Genomic DNA, 24,228 nt, shown 5'->3' with positions numbered 1-24,228 from the left:
TCAAGAGAGAAAGGAATCAAAAGTAAGTGGCCCCACAGTTTAATACCACTTGGGATCTAATACCACTTGGTCTATCTTTAATCCCAAGATAAACCCATCTGAAACACAAATCCTAACATTCTTAACTGCATCCTCTAAAACCGACAATGTCTTAGTGACTGTATTCAGAATGAAAAAGCTTTTTATCCTTTCTTCTTTAAGAGCATGTCAGGGAGAGTGTAAGTCCTAGCTCTACCACTTATGAGCTGTATGTTTTTAGATAAGTAACCTCCCTGTATCTTCATGTACACATTTGTAAAACAAGGATTAATATTTTCCTAATAAAGCTGTTTTAAGGGACTAAATGAGTTAATACACGTACAATGCTTGGAACAGTATCTAGTACATAGATAATACTAGAATATCCCACCCCTTGCCCTGCCTTACCCAACAGACCACATGGATTTTTAAAAGTATTCATTCATTCCTCAGACTTGTTGAGTCTTAACTTGTATGCCAAGAGGTGGAGGTACAGTTATATGTTAGCAATGTTCTGCACTGACCTGCCTCCACGCCCACACCCATGGGATTCCTCTTTACCCGAATGCCCCCTTCCACCTACAAATACTTTATTTGTCCTCCAGGTCCAAACCAAGTCAGACACATCTCTCAGAGTTCCCAGTGCTACACAGTAGGTTCTCATTAGTTATCTTTTAAAAATATGGGACGTTTCACAGATTTGTGTGTTATCCTTGAGCAGGGCCCATGCTAATCTTCTATCATTTCAATTTTAGTATACTGCTGCCGAAGCGAGCATTAAATTACGGTTTCTTAAAACAGACAGTACATCTGAATCACACAAGTAAACGGTGAGCGCCCTGATGGAAAAGAAGGCGTCCCCCTCCTCACTGCAGCATCCTCAGAAAAGCTCCTCACACATCACAAGGGAAGTCACTGTACGTTTACCGAACCATTTGGGTTTGAAAATATTCATATTCTACAAGCATTAGCTAAACTTCCAATTTTACTGTTTTTAAAACAGAAAAAATGTTAACCATAGAAAGAGCTAATATTTGACCCAACTTCTCCAAAACTATCAATTTTTGACAACACCTACTCCCCTTCTCACCTCATCCAGGGATCCAAGCAGCTTACTCAGAGGGTTAGTAGTAGTAACACCGTCAAGCGGGGTGCTGGGCCGAGGCATCGTGTTGGACATCGTCAGGGAGGGAGCTGGCAGCCCAGGAATAAAAACCTTCCCCACCTGAAAGAAAAATGTTAAAAATGTGGGGAAAAAATATTAGCTTTCAGGTATCATGTTCTTCAATGAAACATTAAGGCATGTAAGCATGTATTTCTTTTGCTATTTCAAAGTTTACGTTCACCACACACAACTAAAAAACAGGGAGAATTAAAATTTCAATAACATATCAAATTCCACCATCCAACTACAAACATCTTGACATAAATTCTCTTAGTCTGATTCCTTCTTTTCATTACTAAGAACTTTTTGAAGGCAGGAAACGGGGAATGTTAATACAGTTAAGACATTAAAATTCAAGTATGTCACACACTCTTCCACCTTATTGGAGGTAAAGGCAGCAGGCACATTAAGCTTTCAGAGATTATAAGCATCAGTCTTATTAAGTCTCCTGGCAGAGAGAAATAAGTGTCATTTATGTCTTGGGGCCAAAAGAAATTAAGCTGAAGTGACACTCAGGAAATTAAACCCAACCTAGTCCAAACTGTGCTCTCCAGCTTGCAGTCCATCATAAACTCTCAAACACTTCTTCCTCAGAAAACCTGACATAAAGTCCTCACTGACCTTAAAAGAGTGAGTCACTAATCATGCTAATCACTCTCTCTTTTAAGTATCCATAGGCTTCTCCGGAAAACAACATGGAAGTTCACATCCACACAGTCTGAAAACTTTTTTTTTTAAACTGGTTTTTTTGGGGGCTCCAAAATCACTGCAGATGGTGACTGCAGCCAGGAAATTAAAAGACGCTTACTCCTTGGAAGAAAAGTTATGAGCAACCTAGACAGCATATTCAAAAGCAGAGACATTACTTTGCCGACTAAGGTCCATCTAGTCAAGGCTACGGTTTTTCCTGTGGTCATGTATGGATGTGAGAGCTAGACTGTGAAGAAGGCTGAGTGCCAAAGAATTGATGCTTTTGAACTGTGGTGTTGGAGAAGACTCTTGAGAGTCCCTTGGACTTCAAGGAGATCCAACCAGTCCATTCTGAAGGAGATCAACCCTGGGATTTCTTTGGAAGGAATGATGCTAAAGCTGAAGCTCCAGTACTTTGGCCACCTCATGAGAAGAGCTGACTCATTGGAAAAGACTCTGATGCTAGGAGGGATTGGGGGCAGGAGGAGAAGGGGACGACAGAGGATGAGATGGCTGGATGGCATCACGGACTCGATGGACGTGAGTCTGAGTGAACTCCGGGAGCTGGTGATGGACAGGGAGGCCTGGCGTGCTGCGATTCACGGGGTCGCAGAGTCGGACACGACTGAGTGACTGGACTGAACTGAACTGAACTGAACTTTACTAAAACTCTGAGAGTTAACAAACCTGACCATACATTAATTTTAAAACTACACTTTATAAAACTTCAGTTAACCTTTTCTCCTTTTATTAAAAAATAATTTGTCTACATTCACTGAAGCTTCCCTGTGTTCATAATGCCAATCCATCTAATGACCATGAGACCTAGACCTCCAAGTTGCTGTTGCTTAATCGCCGTCATGTCCAACTCCTTTGCAACCCCATGGACTGAAGCCCACCAGGGTCCTCTGTTCATGGGTTTCCCAGGCAAGAGTACTGGAGTGGGTTGCCGTTTCCTTCTCTGGGGGTCTTCCTGACCTGGGGATCCAACGTGCATCTCCTGCACTGGCAGGCTGGTTCTTTACCACCACCAGGGAAGTACTCCAAATAAGGTTCAACCTAAACCGAAGGGTTCATTTTCAATTCTTAAAGAAATCTTCTGCCAAATTCCACAGTCACGAGGTAACAAATTTTAAATATCAAACTAACACTAAAAAATAATAATTAAAGAAGCATTCCTACTAACAGCATGGGGTGCTATGTGTTACTTACCCGCACCACCCCTGTATACAGCACCAGGTTTCCACTGCTTTCCAGGACCAGCATAGTGTCTATCTTCTTGAAAAAAAAAAAGGCAAAAAAACACGTTTTTTCTAATTGTGCAAATTATAAAGTAGAGATTTCCAACTTCTCAGGAGCTCCGCCCGCATTTACCTCCACTGGTGCTGCGTCCTTTGCCGGGATGCTGGTGACAGAGCCGAAGATGAGCTGTGCTTTATCATTACTCGCTTGAAACTTTATACATCTAAACATTCGAATTAAAAAACAAATACAGTATTGATACATGCAACAAACCTGTGCTTATACTCAATTCAAGGCTATTAGGCTGACTATTAAATGCCCGTTTCAGGTTACTTACTGCTGGGTTCCATTTATATGACACCTTCAATGACAAATGACAAAATCACAGAGACAGAACAGATTAGTGGCTGCCGGGGATTGGGGGCAGTGGGAGGTGGGTGTGACATGCATGCTTAGTCTCTCGGTCGTGTCCAACTCTTTTGCAACCCCATGGACTGTAGCCCGCCAGGCTCCTCTGTCCACGGGATTTTCCAGGCAAGAATACTGGAGTGAATTATGATCTTCTCCTTCAGGGAATCTTTCTGACCCATGGATCGAACCTCTGTCTCTTGCATCTCCTGTGGCAAGAGGGTTTTTTACCAGTGAGCCACCTGGGAAGTCCAGGGTGTGGAGTGTGTGACTCTAAAGCGTAGCTAGCATGAGGGAGACCTGCGAGGTGATAAAGAAGTTCAGAATTTCAATTGTGGTGTCTATACACAGCGACATGTGAGAAAACTTCATTGAATCACACACACATGCACACACGCACAAATGAGTACATGTAAACCTGATGGTTTGAACAAGGTCTGTGGACTGTACTTGATGTCAATTTCCTTGCTTTGGTAATGCACTGTAGTTATGTAAGATGTTACCTCGGGGGGGACAAGTACTACATTACAACTTCTTATGATCTGTAATAATTTCAAAATTAAAGGGTCAATCACTGGCAAATATATGAATACATATTTCACCTAAGAAGATAAACAAATAGCTAATAAGTGCATTAGAAGATGCTCAACACAGTAAGTCATCAGGGAAATGCAAACTAAAACCACTTCAAACACACCAGAATGGCTACAATCAAAGGAAATAACAATATCAAATGTTGTCAAGGATGAAAAATTGGAACACTCAAAAATTGCTGGACAGAATGTAAAATGGTGCAGTTTAGTTGGAAAACAAATTTAGCAATTTCTTTAAAAGCTGACAATGAGTCCTCTTTGCAGCATCCTTCCATGCTGCCAGAACGGTGCACATGAATGTCCTGGCTGACGCTCTCAAGGGAATCAACAATGCCGGAAAGAGTGGCAAACGCCAGGTCCTTATTAGGCCGTGCTCCAAAGTCATCATCAGCTTTCTAACTGTGATGCTGAAGCATGGTTATATTGGCGAATTTGAAATCACTGATGATCACAGAGCTGGGAAAATTGCTGTGAACCTCACAGGCAGGCTAAGTAAGTGTGGAGTAATCAGCCCCAGATTTGATGTGCAACTCAAAGATCTAGAAAAACGGCCGAATAACCTGCCCCCATCCCGTCAGTTTGGTTTCGTTGTACTGACAACCTCAGCTGGAATCATGGACCATGAGGAAGCAACGAAAACACACAGGAGGGAAAATCCTTGGATTTTTTTCTCTAGGGATGTAATACATACAAATAAAATGCCTCAGAGGACCCCCCAAAAAAAAAAAGCTAACAATGAATTTATCATTTGATCCACTCCTAGCTATCTACCTATCTATGTACATGAATCACATATGTCCACACAAAGATTTTGGCTCCAAGGATCATAGTGCCATAACTCATAATGGTCAAGAGTAGAACAAACCAAATGTCCATCAACCAATGAACAAAATGTGGTACTACACAGTAAGAGGAATGAAATGTTTATACATGTTACAACGTGGTGAGTCCTAAAAAACATGCCAAGTGAAACAGGTAGCAGACACAAAAGACCATCTACTGTACGATTCTATTTATATAAAACATCCAGAAAAGGCAAACTTGCAGGGGCAGAAAGCCTATGTTCTGGAGGTCTGAGGTTGGGCACGGGAACACAGACTGACTAAAGTCAAGCACAAAAGATCTTTCAAAAGTGATAGAGGAAGTTTTAAATCTAGCTTGTGGTGACGTTGCACAATTGTAAATTTACTAAAAATCATTTAATTATACACTTAAAACATGTTAATTTTATGGTATATAAATTATTTCAATAAAGTTATTATGCAAAAAAAAAGAAAGTGAAAGAGAAAAAAGAAAAGAACAGCCCTAGAGAGAGAAGTACAGGTTCGATCCCTGGGTCGGGAAGATTCCCTGGAGAAGGAAATGGGAACCCACTTCAGCACTGTTAACTGGAGAATTCCATGGACAGAGCAGCCTGGCGGGCAACAGTCCAGAGTCGTGAAGAGTCAGACACAACCGAGCGACTAAGCACTAAACACAAATTTATTTACATGGATTAAATGAGAAACATAAACACACTTACCGCAACTGGAGCTCAGACTCTACTAAATAGCACAAGAACTTCTGCCCACAGAGGTCAGATGTAATAAAAACTTTGGAGGCCTGTGAATTTTTCTTCCTGTAATAGATATATTAATAAAGAAAATGGTGGCACTGGCTTAAAAATCTACCTCAGATGTTAATAAAAAGTCTTTGAAAATACAAGAACTACTAATTGGGCCAAGCAATAACCTTGAAGACATAAGAGCTCTTCTAAGAACTTAACTTCATCATCTCTAAGATTCCTCTCAGCTCTGACTCTGAGTCCACTGCATAGCTTTTTGGGAGAAATTACAATAAATGGAATCATTACCTACAGACTTTTAAATTCTACACTATGCTAGCTGTCTACTGCCAAAGTAATGCAAACTTGAATTCCTATCTCTTACAAGGTCTAAGGGGTCAGACTTTTTATAACATGACCTCTCCAATCTATCCTTACTCTCGAAGATTAGGTTCCAACTTCACCTCTCTTCTTTTAAACCATACACCAAAATTCTCCATTCTCAAAAGTTTCTTTGCAGAGCAGTGCAGAGGACTGGAACCGTAAAATAAGCATCTGCAATGTATCCAACTTAGCAATAAGGTATTTAAAGAGAAATGACTTTTTCTTTTAGTGACAGTATTTTCTTTCCATTTTAAATTTGGGGCCATACAATGCAGCACATAGGATCTTAGTTCCCTGATCAGGGATTGAACCTGTGACCCCAACCCCCACCCCACACTGGCAGCATGCAGTCTTAACCACTGGATCACCAGGGAAGTCCCCAAACAAATGATTTTTAAATACAGGGAATTTTTATGTTATATATAAGGAACAAAAATGGAACCTACTTCAACCCTGCACTCACATCTCCACTTTCCTCCAAGTATCCCTGACCGGTTGGCCTAAGAGCACAGGTGTGGCCTGCACCTCCCTGGCGCCCCAGTGCGGCCTAGCTGATAATCATCACCTTCTTTCTCCCCAGGGCCCGTCTCTCCTCCTGAGCTCCCGTCTGGCTCCTTGTTCCATCAGTCACTTCCTCTTCCCCATATTTTCAATGCTCTCCTGCTCTGGGTATGTAATCTCTGCAGCCAACTCTCTCACTTTAAAATGAGTCTTTCAATACACCGATGTACTAAAACCTCAGATTATATGAAGGACTTACTGGCTGCTTAGCTGACTGTAAAAATGGTAGCATGGTTCTGTAAAAAGTGTCCTTACTCTCTAGAGAAACACACTAAGGTATTTAGGGGCAAAGAGGAAGATGAATTTTCTCTAACATAGTTCGGGAAAAATGAAACCCTCCCTGGACCCTGAGGTGCCCTCTAGCTAGTTTTGGACCCTCATTCCCACTCAAAGGACTCCGTGGACAGTCCGTGCACTCAAAGGACTCCGTGGACAGTCCGTGCATCCATGCTCACCCCTCCAGTCCCCAATGACGTTTTCCACCCCATCCCACTACACCCTACGCCACCCGAGGTGCTCTAGACAAGGCCGCCAGGGAACTCGCTGCCAGCAGGCGCCGCCTCTCTGAGCCCACCCTCACTGCCACACTTCACCAGCATCTGACGCCACTGACACCATCGTCTCAAGTCTCCTTTCTCGGGTTCTATGACTTGTCCTGCTGCTTCCCCCGCCTCACCTCCCTTGCTCTGTCTGTCTGCAGTGACTTTATATCTTTTCACCAACCTCCTCCCCAAACATTAAGTTCCCAGGACTTCAGTCCCTAGCCCTTTTTGATTCTACACAGCCTGGTTTTAACTATTCAGAGGTCACAGACTGGGTATCTAATGAATGTTAAACCCTCTCCTAAAGAAAAGGCCTAGATACCACACGTACCTTTGATTACTATCTTTGATCCCAGAGGGTTACCAGAACCCCTATTCATCCACAGGCCCTCCAGGAACCCCAGGAACCCAACCTCTACACACAACCTCTACACACTCCATAAATTCCAATCCACCTGTCTTGCTTCAGTCGCCACTGTTAAGTGACTGCTCTTCCCCCTGTACTTATGACCCACACATAAAGCACCTCATTTCAGCTTTCATGAGACAGAACAGCCTAAACGGCCTTCTCTCTCCACCTCCTCTTTCTCAGCGCTTTCCCCTTCTCCTACATAAACAAACTGACAGTATTTCTAAGTCCTGGAACATACCACACACTCACACTTCCTAACTTTCCTCCTGATCCCCTCTAACTACTGTGCCCTGTCCACTTACCCACCCAGAAAACACCCAGTTGTTTTTTCAAAGCCCTGTCTACAGATCTACAGTGCCACCACCCTCCAGATATCTCTTTTTGAGGACAGGGACAGTGACTTGTGTGTGTTAGTGGCTGACCACAGCCGCTAACACACACTGGCACTGACTGACTGAATGATTAAAGAGAAGATAAAAGGAGGAAGGTCATGTAGAATGAGGGTCTAGTGGTGTTTCACAGAAGAACAGCTGATACTCAACTAACAGAGACAAAACTTAAGAAAAATGTTATAAAACCCCAAGTTGCCTAAACTACACAAATTAACTGTTTTTCCCTAAAACAGCAAACACTTCAAACGGGAGAGATTACTACTAGAAAGTTAAGAAATAGCAAATGACAAAAGAATATTTTTATGATCATCTTAATATCACTAATAGTCTCTACTGAAACTTAGGTAGCCTTTTATATTTCTATGCATTTTTGTAAGTATTTGTAACTGCTTATAGCAAGAAGCTTTACACAGAACATCAAGTGTTTTCTAGAACTTTTAGCATCATTTTTCTTTCAATATAAAAATATAGCCTCCAAACCTCAGGCGAGCAATCGTTTCTGTCCATAAGTGGTCGATACAAAGCTCAGGAACAATGGGCTCTGTTTCTGGTGCAAGAAAGGAGCCATTAGAATTACTGCTTGGAGAATGAGAAAAACTGTGTCTCTTTGGAGACTGATTATGGCTTGAAAGGTTGAACCTTTGCACCCCTGAAAACGAGTACACTCCTAAGGCAGGGGAATGGGCACGACTGCAAAACAAACAGAGAAAAGAGGGCACCATCATTAATAATGCGGGCTGACACGACACACTTTCCAATGAAGCTTTCCAAACACTATGTGTTCATGCAAACATTCAAGGCAGAAACCCAGTCAGAAATACAATTAAAAAAAAAAAAAAAAAGGAACAGCTACTTAAATGGTTTGTTAACATGCTTTATTATATTCTAAAGATTTAGAACTCCTGCTGGAGTAATTCTTTTTTTAACTGAAAATCAGTTCATCTTCTGCCTCAGAAAGGGAATCGCTTAGATTATTCAAAAAAGTCTAAACTATGTTCTTAGGTACTCAGACATACACATATGAACAAAACCCAGATTATATAGATACTAATAAAAACAAAAGCGGAAGCAAACTAAGCCAAAAGAAAATAGTACCAAAATATCTCTGGAATTAATATTCACCAAACTGCTGCCAAGGAGTGCTAACAATGCGGCACTCTTAACAACAAGAACTGGCAGCTTCTAAATATGACTCGCTGGCAAGGCAACACAGTAGGCCTGGAACCTTGGTAAAAGTAGCTCAATGGGCATACTGCTTTTTTTCTAAAAGGTACTCAGGAGCTGTCAAGAGAAATTTTAAATGCTCCCAATCACAACAGAAAGTTTAAAAAGAAGGTATCTTTTTCTTGAGACTTCTTGTTTAAAACAAGGAAACACATCCACACTGAAGTCCCACCTGAGAGCTGCCATGTTGGAAATGGAAGGTGAGCGGGAGTGCAGGCTGGGCGAGGAGGCGGAGCGGCTCTGGCTGTGGATAGAGTAGTTCTGGAAGGGGGACGCCACAGGGGAGTCGCCCTTGGAGAGGCTTCTGAGGTGCGCTGTGAGCGAGCTGCTAGTAGCCACGTTCTGGGGGGTGCCCCCCTGTTCAGAGAACTTTAAAACAACATTCCCTTCCTTAAGTCAAAATGAAGGGGGACGGGAGATAATAATTAGATTAGAAGGGCATTTTCTTTGCAGGGTAGTTCCCAGTTATTAAAGACATAACATTTTTTTCCCTAAGATACTCAATTTATTTCACAAGTGAGTCTTCTAAAAACATACAAATATTATACGTTCACACACATATATGGAGTCTAGGAAGGTGGTGTGCTGCCGGTGAGTCTATTTGCAGGGCAGCAGTGGAGACACAGGCATGGGACAGACTGTGGACATAGTAGGGGAAGCAGAGGGCGGCGGGTGGAGAGAGGAGCATGGAAGCATACACGCCGCCACACGTAAAACAGAGCCAGTGGGAGCTTGCTGTGCGACTCAGGGAGCTCAAACTGGGGCTTTGTGACAACCTAGGGGGTGGGCTGGGGTGGGAGGAGGAAGGCAGGTTCAAGGAGGAGGGGACATATGTATGCCTATGGCTGGTTCATATTGAGGTATGGCAGAAACCAAGAGAATAATGTAAAGCAATTATCCTCCAATTAAAAATAAACTTTTAAAATAATTTTTAATGAGTGGTAAAAAAAAATATGCAGGTTTTCAGTATTAACTATCTTTTTCTGTTAAGAAGTGACTTGCCTTCACCCTTACCTCTGTTTTGACTCTCCGGAGAGCCCACACAGAATGCAGACCTTGAACAGTGTCATAGGTCATGACAATGGAGGGATCGGTGTGGAGAAAGACAATTTTCATTGCATGATCTACAACATACTGTACCCGTGATGAACCAAAAAGACCTTAAAGATAAAACAGAAATGATCAAGTATAGGACAATGGGCTTCACAAGACTGTTGTTTATGAAGTGACTTCTTGCAATCCCTAAAGACACAGAGAAATGAAGGTAATTAAGGCATAAAATCCATTAATCTATTAATATGACATAATTAACTCTCCATTTTTAATACATTTACTTTGGGCATCAATTTCTTCAAACATATTAAAGATGAGAATGTTATGAGCTTTTATATCACACACATGTACTTAAATGTTAATGAATTTAAGCCATTAAACTCATCAACCACAGGTAAAAGGTCCATGATTCCTTTAATAACTGACTTATTCATAAATTTTAATCAACTATTCTGCAAAATTTGACTTCCTTAGTGGTTCTTCTGTATGAAATCTGTCCTCCATGGTAACCATTCAAATAGTGCTGAACAATAAGTACACTGCTGTTTCTGTTTTACTGGGAAGACATACAAAAATAAGTTTTTTCCCAGTGAGTTCAGCTTTTACATCTATAGTACCACAAACAAGTTCCTATTTCCTCATTTGACAGTTTCCGAAATGTTTTCCTCTCAATATTTAAAAAATTTATTCCACTCAAAATAACTATTACTAAAATATTTAGGAGCATTCCTCCAAGTTTTGTTTTCCTATACAAACATATTTTTTGTTTTTACAAAATTAGAATCATATTGCATTTAGTTTTGTACCTTACTTAACATGAATAAGCAATTCCTGAGATTACCAAATATTATTCAAAAACATGAGCAATAATGGCTGCATACCATTCAACCATTTGCTCTGACATGTGTGCTTAGGTTGTTTGTCATTGTTAGCAGTATAATATAGAATTATCAACAAACTTTTTCTGTATAAGGCCAAAGAGTAAATAGTTTAGGCTTTGCAGACCACAAACTGACTCGGTAGCGTAATTTATTTCGTTTCTTCCTACAACCTTTTAAAAAGGTTGAAACCACTCTTAGCTCATAAGGCTTAGGAAAATAAGCTGGATTTATTTGTAGTTTGCCAAGCCCTGATAGAGAAGATAAAAATCTCAGTGGTATTTCACAATATATACCTGAGACTATGTCCTTAAAACTGGTTAAAGAACGTAATTTTTTTTTTTAGCCTTCAAGTATCATTACTCATAATAATCTATGTTTGGTCACATTTAAAATTTTAAAATAAGCATCTAGAAATACATCTAGAAAATATTAAAAAATTGAGTCCCAGAAAATTATATTATGAGCAGGGTAAGTGAAATATTAAGATTTACACCATAAAGGTCTAAGCCCTCCATTTCTTTCTTCCAGAGAAAAGAGACAATTTTAGTTTATGTAAGTACTGTTCAGTTATTATTAATTACTGAGAAACAGAGTACAGAGTCATCTACAGGTAAGTTAGAAAATCTATCACTATTCCTGGCTCTATTTTTACTAAAGGAAGAGTTGTTTAAAAGTCAATACCAGGATATTCAAAGAAGCAATTAATATGAATTATTGTTTAACGCTTAAATTATTTTATCTTTATAAAACAAATCAAATTTTCATAACCTCCTTTATGTCCTCCCCACTCCCAAACTCAAATAAGAGTCTACGTAAAAGAATCTATAAAAACACACTTACTCCCAGATTTACAGATAAGCGGCGTGATCTCGTCCAGCGGATGCAGCATGCTGAACAGAGTGGGCAAGGGCTCCCTAGTGAAGACAAAGGGACAGTCACCAGCCCAGGACAGCTCCATCTGTGCACAAATTGTGAACATTCTCGGCAAAGAAATGTCTTCTGCAGACTACAGTCTCAAAGAGCAACCCTCTAAACTCTGAACATACCATTTTTCACAGTATCTTCGGTTTTCTTTCTAGAAATCTCTCTTATGCAGAGTAAGTCTACACACACACACCACACACACACACACGCACAGAGCACAAACTCAGTGTAGCCCAGGGAAGACCCACAAGCGCGCGCGCGCGCACACACACAGACACACACACACACAGACACACAGACACACACACACACACACAGACACACACAGACACACACACACACACACACACACACACACACACACACACACACACACACACACACACACACACACACACACACAACCAACCGAGAGCGGGGCGTAAGGCAGTCATTTTTTAAAAACACTTTTCTTAGTGGCACTGTGTCTCTGACAGCTAGCAAAGACATTTAGTCCGCTAGACCTATTTACAAAGGCACATACTTTAAAAAAGGAAGAAGAATGCATGCTTCAAGTAAATTAAATAGCTGCTTTTTAAGGAGTGACTGAAGAAGAAGGAAAAAAACAGACCTATCTGAACACAGAAGGCGATCACAATCTGTAAGCAATCTTCTTCAAACTTAGTATCTACTCCTTGCAACACACTGACAGATGACTGGATGTCCCTGCCCTTCCACGAGCTGAGAGCTGATTAGGGAGACAAACTAAACACATTACCACTTACTACACACCTAAGACTAGGAAGCTCTATGTCAGAGATTATATACATCAGCTCGTTAAAACTCTGCACAAAACCTAGGAAGTGAAAACATTCTTCCTTTAACAGGTAAGGAAACTAATGATGGAACAAAATAGCAGAGCTAAGAACTGAGTCTTACTATCTTTAAGCCAAGAGTTTGCTCAGTTTTACTACCTGGGGGCAAAAAGCTGAGATAATTAAGTGCCAAGAGAGAAGTGCCAATAGAACTCATAACTGTACAATGATGAGGTGAGAGAAAAGGCATCTATCTGCACTGACAGCATGGAAATTATCATAACCCAAACTTTTGGGTAAGCAATTTTACCTAAGAACCGGCAGAAAAAGCCCAAGGATTCTGACCTGCATACCTGGGTGGGCCTGGAGGAACCTCACACGAAGAGCTGCTTCGTTCGAACAGCAATCCATACTTGGTGGGCCAAACATTTGCAACCTATTTGGTAAAAGGGTAAGGAAAAACAGAAGTAAAAGAAACGACACTTTATAACATGTTTTTATGAAACAATATAGAACATTAGATTTTTCTTCCAATATAATAAGAGCTTTGCAGACTAACAATCTATAATTCTAACAAGGATATCTAAGAGAAAATCAAATATAAGGAAGAGAAGTTTGATCTAATATTCCCACCAGTGTCTAATATCAGTACTAAAATGTGATTATAGTGTAACGACTGCATCAGGGCATGAAAAAAGACGATGAGAAACAGGGAAAAAACTAATACTGCTCAAGTGGTTGAGTATAACCAAAGTGATTTCTTACATATGTCACTTAAACTGAAAACAAAAAAAATTCCCAGAAAAGATTTCACAATTCACTTCACTAGGTAATTTACGTTTTAGGCAAAGGATGGAAATGGCAAGCAACTACAGCTGCTAAAATTTAACTATTTCAGTAAAAATAACATTTGTGATTACACGATGTGAGAGCAGCAGTACTTCTGAAATCAATTAATTCAAGAATAATCTCCAATAAAACACAAAAAGATTGAAACACTCAGACTTACCTGAAAAGGTAAAGGAGCTATGTAATCCTTCCCTTCTATGCTATGCATGTTGATACATGAGCTTTGCAATATACATATGCATTTTTCCACTTCATCACTACCTGAAAACAGAGTACAAGATAACATGCTTTTTTTTTCAAAAAAGATTCCCAAGTACAAGCTACAATTTCCAACAGCACAAATTCTTTAATGAACAACATAAAAATGCTCAAGTTAAGCCACTATTATTAGTGGCTACTTATTCTGACTGAAAAAAAAATAAGATAAACATTTGGAATCATAAGATCAAATAAAATTTCAAAAAGAAACTTACTGTAGTCCTTATCAGACTTATCCTGTGATATAATGAAGTCACACCACAATGCCTAAAATCAAAACAAAATGCTTATTTAAGAAAATGGTATCTAAATAATAACTTATGAATTAATAATATCTAAATAATAGTGTCACGTACATAACTGTCCCACCTTATCAGCTCAACACATACATATGGGAATAAGGAAAAATAAGATAAAATTAGACTAATGATAACTATTTTCAGATAAACTATGTCTGCTAATAAGTTTTATGAAGAGAAAAGGGAAGACAAAAATCAACAAACATACTAGATAGAAGCTTGAAGCAGAAGTGAATTCAAATAGAGATTCAACCTATAGTAAACCCTGTATCCTATACAAAGCTGAAGATTATTATAAAAACTGAAAACTGCCAAGCTGTTTCACAATCTTCAGACTGACCTAATGATCTTATCACTCTCTGACACACCTAGAAATCCCTCCTTAAATGTTCATTTTAAAAATGTGTGTGTGTGTGTACGTATATACCAGGAAAACTTTTAAAAACCATTCACCTTTAACTGGCATGCTTGACAATCACATTGAAATTATCTAAAGAACGCTGGACTGGAAGAAACACAAGCTGGAATCAAGATTGCTGGGAGAAATATCAATAACCTCAGATATGCAGATGACACCACCCTTATGGCAGAAAGTAAGAAGAACTAAAGAGCCTCTTGATGAAAGTGAAAGAGGAGAGTGAAAAAGTTGACTTAAGGCTCAACATTCAGAAAATGAAGATCATGGCATCTGGTCCCATCACTTCATGCGAAATAGATGGGGAAACAGTGGAAACAGTGTCAGACTTTATTTTAGGGGCTCCAAAATCATTGCAGATGGTGACTGCAGCCATGAAATTAAAAGACGCTTACTCCTTGGAAGGAAAGTTATGACCAACCTAGATAGCATATTCAAAAGCAGAGACATTACTTTGCCAACAAAGGTCCGTCTAATCAAGGCTATGTTTTTTCCAGTGGTCATGTATGGATGTGACAGTTGGACTATGAAAAAAGCTGAGCACCGAAGAATTGATGTTTCTGAACTGTGGTGTTGGAGAAGACTCTTGAGAGTCCCTTGGACTGCAAGGAGATTCAACCAGTCCATCCTAAAGGAGATCAGTCCTGGATGTTCACTGGAAGGACTGATGCTGAAGCTGAAACTCCAGTACTGTGGCCACCTCATGCGAAGAACTGACTCACTGGAAAAGACCCTGATGGTGGGAGGGATTGGGGGCAGGAGGAGAAGGGGACGACAGAGGATGAGATGGCTGGATGGCATCACCAACTCGATGGACATGAGTTTGGGTGAACTCCGGGAGTTGGTGATGGACAATGAGGCCTGGCGTGCTGTGATTCATGGGGACACAAAGAGTCGGACACGACTGAGCGACTGAACTGAACTGAAAGGCATTTTCATGTGCCTTTTTAATTGTGGTGAAACATACATAGCATAAAATTTATCATTTTAACCATGTTTCAATATCATTAAATACATTTACAATGTTACATGGGGGGAAAATTATCATCAAAAAGATCACTGGCTTCAACACTCCTATACAGAAATGCTTTCACACGTCATCTAAAATTTGGGAATAATTCACTTTATCCTTCCTAATAAATTGTTATAAGAGTACAATACTCATCATAAAATAGTTAACGGGGAAAAAAAGCAGTGATATGATTTCAGTGTTTACAAATGAGGAACTTCACATGAATAAAAAGACTCTAAAACCTTCTGTCGATAGGCTAACAATTAATTCAACTACCAAAAATGCTTTCATTTTGCCCCCAACTTGATATCCTAAAATCTTTCAATAAGAAAAGTTGAAACGGTACAGTGAACATCTGTCTCACCGAAATCTGACGTTATTACTAACCTTTTGTGTATCTGTTTATGTGTGCGTTCCTATACATGAGGATGTGGGGAGCGGGCAGGTGCTGTTTGAAAATTACACACATCATCACTTTACCCCTAAGCCCGTCCTCATGTATTTCCACCTCATCATCTATTTCCTAAAGCTGAAGACGTATTCCTATTAAACCTATAGGTTTAACCTATAAACTGTCATACCACTTGAGGAAAAAAATGTAATTTTCTACTAGCACCTGATATTTCAGATTTTCTCAAGAATGTCTTTTTTTAATATAAATTTATTTATTTTAATTGGAGGCTAATTACTTAATACTGTAGTGGGTTTGCCATATACTGACACGGGTCCGCCATGGGTGTGCCTGTGTCCCCCATCCTGAACCCCCTCCCGCCTCCCTCCCCATCCCACCCCTCAGGGTCGTCCTAGTGCTCCGGCCCCAGCTGGTTCTCAAACCAAGATTCAAAGTTCATTTAACGACATTCAAAAAATACTGCATTTGGTGATGTCCTTTTGGTCTCTTCTAACCTAGAACAGCCCCCATCTTTCTTTCCTGCTCCTTGACTAACTTTTTAAAGAGGCCAGAATGTAGACTGTTCCATATTCTGAATTCATACAATTGTTTTCTTGTAGTGTTTTTTGTTCCTTCTATTGTCAATTATGGAAAATTTCAAATACAAAGTAAACCGAATAACATAATGAATACTCATTAGCCAATAATTATTAACCTCTGGCCATTCTTGTTTCATCTATACCTCCAACCCATGCCTCATCTCACGATACTTTAAAAATTTACCCTCTAGTACCCATACTTTCTATAACTGGAAAGTTGAACTAGATGCTCACATTATATAATCTGGGGAAGAAAACTGAGAGGATGACAACATATACTGCATTGTAGCTGGAGTATAGTATGCCTTTGTCCCACTATTAATGATGGCAAAGAATCACCTAGTGGAAATAGAGACCAACAGATATCTCTAAAATAGAGATACATCTGTTCGTTTATATTAGCAAGTAACCCAGAGTAATACCTGGTGCACAGTAATGTCTTTTCACCCAAGAGTGTTACTATTCATTAATAATCCTTTTCTGAATCAATTATTACACTGGAGGTTACAAAATGATTTTTTTTAACTCTATCCTTCTATTTTTATTAGTTGGTACTCTTCCACAAATAAGGGAGATAAATTGCATGTCTTCCTAAAAAGGAAGGGCAAACACTTAATTCCTTCTGTTTAATTACCAATTATCAGAACAGACATAGGTGTAATATCTAACTGCAACGAGAGCTAGTAGGTTTTTCTCTCTGATTATCACTAGGAAGTAGGTATTATTGAATACCTGCAATCAATTATAATCATCGTGTGTTAAAGTATTCTTTGTACCCTCAATGTCTTAGAAATTTTTGGAGAATAATGAATCTTATCACTCAAAAACAGTGTTTAAAGACTCATTAAACTGACAAGTTCAGTCGCTCAGTCATGTCTGACTCTTTGCGACTCCATGGACTGGAGCACACAAAAAAGGATAGTGGAAAAAACCGACTGACACAAGCATAGTGTAAAAAAAAGTGATGATATAGAAAACAAATGAAACTTTTAAAATGTATACCCAGCTGCTGGGATCATTGTGCTGTTTTTATTACTTCTGTTAAATTTTAGGACAAACATTGTTTGTAAGTGATAAATAATCAAATGCTAAAATTCAAATCAACTCACCTGTTGAACAGGACTGTCAACTGTAAACGCTTTATAAACAGCCAATGCCTGGCTTTTACTTCCTTTGCTCCAGATAACCATGTTTCCAGCCATGTAGAGCTCCTCATCGTAATCCACTTCTTCTCCAATTTCACTGACACCTTTCCTTAACTGCCAGCTCTCCTTAAAAGTTAATACATGCAAGACATGTTTAAGCACTTTTTCAATAGGACCAAGATTTACTAATTAAATCAAACAATTATCCAGATACGAGTCTCCTACTGTCTCTGCCTGTGGAGTGAGACATGGTCCAAGCCCAACTTTTAGAAACTTGGCGCCACTGATTAACAAAGTGGGCTGTCTGGGTGTGTGCATTATGGATCTTATAGGATGTTTCATGTTATACTATCATATTATTTGTCCAAACATAAACATGTCTGCAGATCCCAAAATGAAACCAAAATGCTGGGGGAAACTAAAAAGGTATATGAAGTATACGGAGAAGTGATGGAGGGGGCAGTGAGGTGCACGTGGGAATGACTGGGGAAGTTTATCCACAGGGCAGATTTCCCTGCTTAACAGCTACATTCAACTTCTGTCCCTGGGCATTAAAATTAAACGGGAGAAAGAAAGGTATAGTTTTATAACTACACAGACTTTCCTCTCCCTGCGATTGTGGTATCCTAAGTGGAATAAGGTGGGAAGACTGATTTTCTGACACGCTAACTTCTCATTCCCCTATTTAAGAACTAAGGGAAACATGTAAGTTTTTTTCTGCAGCGGGGACCATTTCTAACTCTACCATCTAATCAAACAACATGATATCTGGTCCCCACACACTAAGTGAAGAGAAAGAGGTTTAGAATGGACCACAATCATAATCCTTACTATAAAACCATGAGTTACATGTCTAAATAAATGGTTATGACACCATAATACAATGAAGTCATTATTTCAGTCTTGACTGAAATTACCAAATCTTATCTACTACTCTAGAAACACCATTATACTCCTTTCTCAGTGGCAGGTAGTCTTAAATTACAAGTAGATCACAACATTCTATGTTTCAAAAATGTTACAGGAAAGAAACTTAATGGAACCTTCTGTTTCTCATGGATGGTGACCTCCTGAAGGGATCCCACTAGGCCAGCAGCACCGTCAGAAGACCATAACTCGGAGGCCGGCTGAAGCTGGCGAAGCTGGAGGTTCAGAGCATTAGGGTGATGCTTGCAGTGGTCTCGACCAAAGGGAACAAATTCCTGCAAATCCCCGGCTGCAATCATTGTTGCCCTTTCTTCATAGAAGTTCGACATGGGTTCCAAATATCAACATTATTTCTGTATGAATTCAAACACATTGTAGTCAGATTCTGGAGTCCAAACCAGAATAAAATGTCATAAAAGTTTACAGAAGAGTCATTAATCCTTAGATGAGTGTCAAATAATCCTATTGTAAGTGTACAGGTCGTTCCAGACCTGCCTCTCAGATGATCAGTCATTGGCACATTTTAGTTGGGCCCACAGAAGGTTAGCGCTGAAGGCCACCACCAAGCTGAAGTGAGCACTATGTCCCACAACACCTTTTCCGTGTTTCACACTACACACTAGCTTTTCCACATTTCACACATGAAGCATTCAGACAAGCTGCACTTTATAGTCCCATGACTATAACATTACACTACAACACATAACACTATAACATTCTTAACATTAAAGGTCATTTTTGTTCATTTCCGCTGAAACCTAATTTGAAAAACACACTTCAAGGATCACTGGCATGTTGGAATGAAACAAACCAAAAACCCAAAACCTCATATTACTTCTAATTCATCGTAAGTTGAACTACTCCTTTCAGCTGACCAATCCACAAGTGTAAGTCAAAGTCACTCAGTCGGGTTCGACTCTTTGTGACCCCATGGACTATAAAGTCCATGTAATTCTCCAAGCCAAAATACTGGAGTAGGTAGCCATTCCCTTCTCCAGGGGATCTTCCCAACCCAGGGACTGAACCCAGGTCTCTTGTACTGCAGGTGGATTCTTTATAGTGTGAGCCACCAGGGAAGCCTGATCAATCCACAAAAGACCTAATAAACTGTCAAATGTCACCAATAGTTATGACACCCCAGGCGACCAGAACATATAACTACACCAAACAAAGGAAACCAAGGCATGAAGCACTCTGGCCATGGGACGGCCATACTTGTAGCAAATTTACGAGTCTTAGTTTTTAATTAATACAATTTAGAGTACAGCTCATCACTATAAACATGTGGATGAGCTGTGGGTGGAAACATGCTCCTTTACTTCCAAAACATTTCTACATACAGTAATGGACAGCCAGTAAAATTCACTGTATGATATTATAGTAGATAAGGTAGACGCCAGTTCTCTCTCCAAGTCAATACCTATCCTAAAAATGGATTTTGTGGCATGTCTGAGCCGAAATCCTCAAACACGTATATCAAAACCAACATTTAACCGTAGTACCATAAACAGTGTTTGGAACAGCACTCACAATTAAAAGTTTAACTATATTTGACATATCTCTCATCCCATCTGAGGTCTTTTTGGCATCAATAGGGTTTTTTTTCCTGCACTATCTCAAAGCCCCTATAACTCTTATGCAGCTCTTCCAGGGTCAAAGTTATCTTGCTGTGAGTTAAATGCTATTCCTGACACAACTGTACGTCATAATCAAAACACTTATCTTTCTCCGCTAAAATTCAGAACTGAGAAGACTTGAACTTGGGATATAACTGAAATAGTACCTTATAAAACTTACAAGAAAACAACAAAATTCATTTGGTCTTCCTATCAACAGAATAACAAACAGTAAAGAACTGACTGGGCAGTTTATCCTACTTCAGTTGTGCAATTTTGGAACGTTATTCTATTAAAACTTAGAAAATTACAAAACTATTAATTATAGAGTTATTTTCACAGTACAATATTTTTGTACTATTTACGAGAACATATTTAATACTTTTGCAATCTCCCCCATTTTTTACGTGTTTTTACTTATCAGGGGGCAACATAAAGAGCTACAGATGAAAGTACTGTATTAAACTGATACGCTATAAATCAAGATATCAGCCTTGCTTAATAGCAACAAAAACTACCCTGCCAGAGTTAACCACAAAGCTGCTTCAAGAGTAAATTCGACTAAATCCAAGTGCACACACAAGACAACTTGAGCCTCAGCAGAGCTTGCCCGGCCCCTCTAGAGTCAGGAGAATCCATCAGGCTAAGAGCTTGAGCCTCAGAACTTCGTTTAAGAGGGGCAAGGGACCGACCTAGAAGTTGAGACCCCCGTGGAAGCTGAGACCCCTTTCGCGCTGGGCTCCGGAACGCCGGCGCGGAGCGTACAGGGAGGTGCACCCGGAAAGCCCAGCCCGCAAACGGGGGCCCCCACGGCTCCAGCGCGCGCTCAGGGCCCGTCGCGGGCTCCCGGCCCTCCCGATCAGGGAGCAGGTAGGCCTGGGGGCGAGTGTTAGGACCTCGGGCTACGCGATGAGCCGCCAGGCGCGGCGGCCCCGGGACCGCACCTGTGTGACTCGGGACGCGTCAGGCGCGGCGAGCCCCGGCTGCTCTCCGGAGGCGAGGGGACCGACAGGGCCCAAGAGTAGCGGCGGGGATGCTCACGGCGACTCCTCGGCCACTGCAGCTTCTCATTCCCTCTCCTCCCCTGTTCCGGAGGAAGGCTGGGCAGCAGCTGCCGACACAACCAACAACAGGAAGGCGTGCGCGAGAACCTCTCACCCGAGACGTTCAAATGGTGGCGTCCATCTTGACTTTCCCGTCGTGCCTGGCGGCGGAGGTGGGGCTTCGGCAGGAGCGCGGCCCGCTCGCGGCTGAGGCGCCTGCGCAGTGGCGCGAAGGCTGCTTTGGGCTGAAGTTGCTGGGTTCTTGGAACTTCTTTTCCGAAGGCTCTGTGGCTAAAGAATCCGCCTACAATGCAGGAAACACAGGAGATACGGGCTCGATCCCTGGCTCGGGAAGATCCCCTGGAGAAGGAAATGGCAACCCAGCCCACTATTCTTGCCTGGAAAATCTATGGACAGAGGACTCTGGCAGGCTCCAACCCATGGGGTCGCAAAGAGTCGGATGCGACTGAAGGACTAAGCACAGGCACCTTCTGTAGCGTAGTCGCTGTGACCCGAAGCAAGACTACCTCTGCTAGGGTCTGTGCTGGAATAGGACCTCCCTGGTGTCCAGGTCGCCACGTCGTGTCAGTATGAACCTGAGCTGCCTCCTAACTATGAATAACATTTTCTGGCCAGTTTCCCTCTCCTCTCCTGACCCGCAAATGGGAGGTATATACCTCCAGGCCTGAGGAAGAGTAGGGAATCTACTGATGTTTCCCTCTACCGGTGCACTTTAACCATTCCGACGTCTGGACCCTTTGAAAAGTTGATGAAAAGTATGGTTGTTCTGCAATTCATGGGGTCTCAAAAGAGTCGGACACGACTGAGCGACTGAACTGAACTGATGGTTGTTCAAGCATTCAGTCGTATCCAGCTCTTTGCGACCCCACGGACTGCAACATGCCCCGCTTCGCTGTCCTTCACCATCTCCTGGAGCTTGCTCAAACTCATGTCCATTGAGTCGGTGATGCCATCCAACCATTTCCTCCTGTTATCCCCTTCTCCAGAGGTCCTCAATGAAAACATTGCTCCTAATATCTGAGCTCCACAGAACTTCCCCAAGCAATTCGAAGGCCCAAGTTAAAAACCTCTGCTTCACCCCTTCCTCCCTGTCTGTGGAATCAACTGTAGAATATCAGGCTTGTGAAAACAACAACTTTTTTGAGCTGTAATCTCACTGTGTGGCATTGCTAGGTTTAAAGGACTAATAGGCCTAAGAAGTTGACTCACTCGCTCAGTCGTGTCTAACTCTCTGCGACCCCGTGGACTGTAGCCCACCAGGCTCCTCCGTCCATGGGATTCGCCAGGCAAGAATACTAGAGTGGGTTGCCATTTCCTTCTCCAGGGGATCTTCCCGACCCAGGGATTGAACCCAGGTCTCCCGCATTGCAGGCAGACTCTTTACCATCTGAGCCACCAGGGAAGCCCCAATAGGCCTAAGAAGTAAAGTTCAAATACTTTATGCAGAAATGTAAAGTTGCCTGAAACTTCTGTGTCTTCACTAAAATTCTCTACTTAGAGTCTCCAGACACATCTTAACCTCAGGGCCTTGGTATATTGGTTCATTCTCATCTCTTTATTTGAAATGTTGACGTTTAGTTCAGTTCAGTTGCTCAGTCATGTCCGACTCTTTGCGACCCCGTGAATCGCAGCGCGCCAGGCCTCCCTGTCCATCACCAACTCTGGAGTTCACTCAGACTCACATCCGTGATGCCATCCAGCCATCTCATCCTCTGTCGTCCCCCTTCTCCTCCTGCCCCCAATCACTCCCAGCATCAGAGTCTTTTCCAATGAGTCAACTCTTCACATGAGGTGGCCAAAGTACTGGAGCTTCAGCTTTGGCATCATTCCTTCCAAAGAAATCCCAGGGCTGATCTCCTTCAGAATGGACTGGTTGGATCTCCTTGCAGTCCAAGGGACTCTCAAGAGTCTTCTCCAACACCACACTTCAAAAGCATCAATTCTTCGGCACTCAGCCTTCTTCACAGTCCAGCTCTCACATCCATACATGACCACTGGAAAAACCATAGCCTTGACTAGACGGACCTTAGTCGGCAAAGTAATGTCTCTGCTTTTGAATATGCTATCTAGGTTGGTCATAACTTTTCTTCCAAGGAGGAAGCGTCTTTTAATTTCATGGCTACAGTCACCATCTGCAGTGATTTTGGAGCCCCCCAAAATAAAGTCTGACACTGTTTCCACTGTTTCCCCATCTATTTCCCATGAAGTGATGGGACCGGATGCCATGATCTTCGTTTTATGAATGTTGAGCTTTAGGCCAACTTTTTCACTCTCCTCTTTCACTTTCATCAAGAGGCTTTTTAGTTCCTCTTCACTTTCTGCCATAAGGGTGGTGTCATCTGCATATCTGAGGTGATTGAGATTTCTCCCAGCAATCTTGATTCCAGCTTGTGTTGCTTCCAGTCCAGCGTTTCTCATGATGTACTCTGCATAGAAGTTAAATAAGCAGGATGACAATATACAGCCTTGATGTACTCCTTTTCCTATTTGGAACCAGTCTGTTGTTCCATGTCCAGTTCTAACTGTTGCTTCCTGACCTGCATACAGATTTCTCAAGAGGCAGGTCAGGTGGTTTGGTATCCCCATCTCTCTCAGATTTTCCACAGTTTATTGTGATCCACACAGTCAAAGGCTTTGGCATAGTCAATAAAGCAAAAATCGATGTTTTTCTGGAACTCTCTTGCTTTTTCCAAGATCCAGAAGATATTGGCAATTTGATCTCTGGTTCCTCTGCCTTTTCTAAAACCAGCTTGAACATCTGGAAGTTCACGGTTCACGTATTGCTGAAGCCTGGCTTGGAGAATTTTGAGCATTACTTTACTAGCAT

General features: G+C 41.3%; 1 protein-coding gene and 2 pseudogenes across 2 annotated transcripts in view; 1 reads left to right on the top strand and 2 right to left on the bottom strand.

The window, feature by feature from the left end:
• ANAPC1 (anaphase promoting complex subunit 1) overlaps nt 1-21,547 on the bottom strand; it is a 95,440-nt gene extending 73,893 nt beyond the window's left edge. For both annotated transcript variants that reach the window (XM_040267537.1, XM_040267538.1), the window contains exons 1-14: nt 21,282-21,547; nt 18,838-19,074; nt 17,759-17,920; nt 14,149-14,200; nt 13,836-13,936; nt 13,180-13,262; nt 11,949-12,022; nt 10,189-10,334; nt 9,347-9,564; nt 8,431-8,640; nt 5,639-5,734; nt 3,248-3,338; nt 3,086-3,151; nt 1,109-1,243 (exon numbers count right to left, since the gene is read on the bottom strand). In XM_040267537.1, the coding sequence (XP_040123471.1) occupies nt 1,109-1,243; nt 3,086-3,151; nt 3,248-3,338; nt 5,639-5,734; nt 8,431-8,640; nt 9,347-9,564; nt 10,189-10,334; nt 11,949-12,022; nt 13,180-13,262; nt 13,836-13,936; nt 14,149-14,200; nt 17,759-17,920; nt 18,838-19,050 (1,647 nt within the window). In that variant the 5' untranslated portion in view covers nt 19,051-19,074; nt 21,282-21,547. The remainder of the gene's footprint in view (nt 1-1,108; nt 1,244-3,085; nt 3,152-3,247; nt 3,339-5,638; nt 5,735-8,430; nt 8,641-9,346; nt 9,565-10,188; nt 10,335-11,948; nt 12,023-13,179; nt 13,263-13,835; nt 13,937-14,148; nt 14,201-17,758; nt 17,921-18,837; nt 19,075-21,281) is intronic.
• On the bottom strand, nt 695-795 carry LOC120852393 (annotated as a pseudogene).
• On the top strand, nt 4,392-4,800 carry LOC120851299 (annotated as a pseudogene).
• Nucleotides 21,548-24,228: the final 2,681 nt, after the last annotated feature.

The sequence above is a fragment of the Oryx dammah genome, unplaced genomic scaffold, assembly GCF_014754425.2.
Source record: "Oryx dammah isolate SB20612 unplaced genomic scaffold, SCBI_Odam_1.1 HiC_scaffold_25, whole genome shotgun sequence".
NCBI lineage: Eukaryota > Metazoa > Chordata > Mammalia > Artiodactyla > Bovidae > Oryx > Oryx dammah.
The sequence above is the reverse complement of the archived record's forward strand: the minus strand, read 5'-3'. Positions and strand labels throughout refer to the sequence as shown.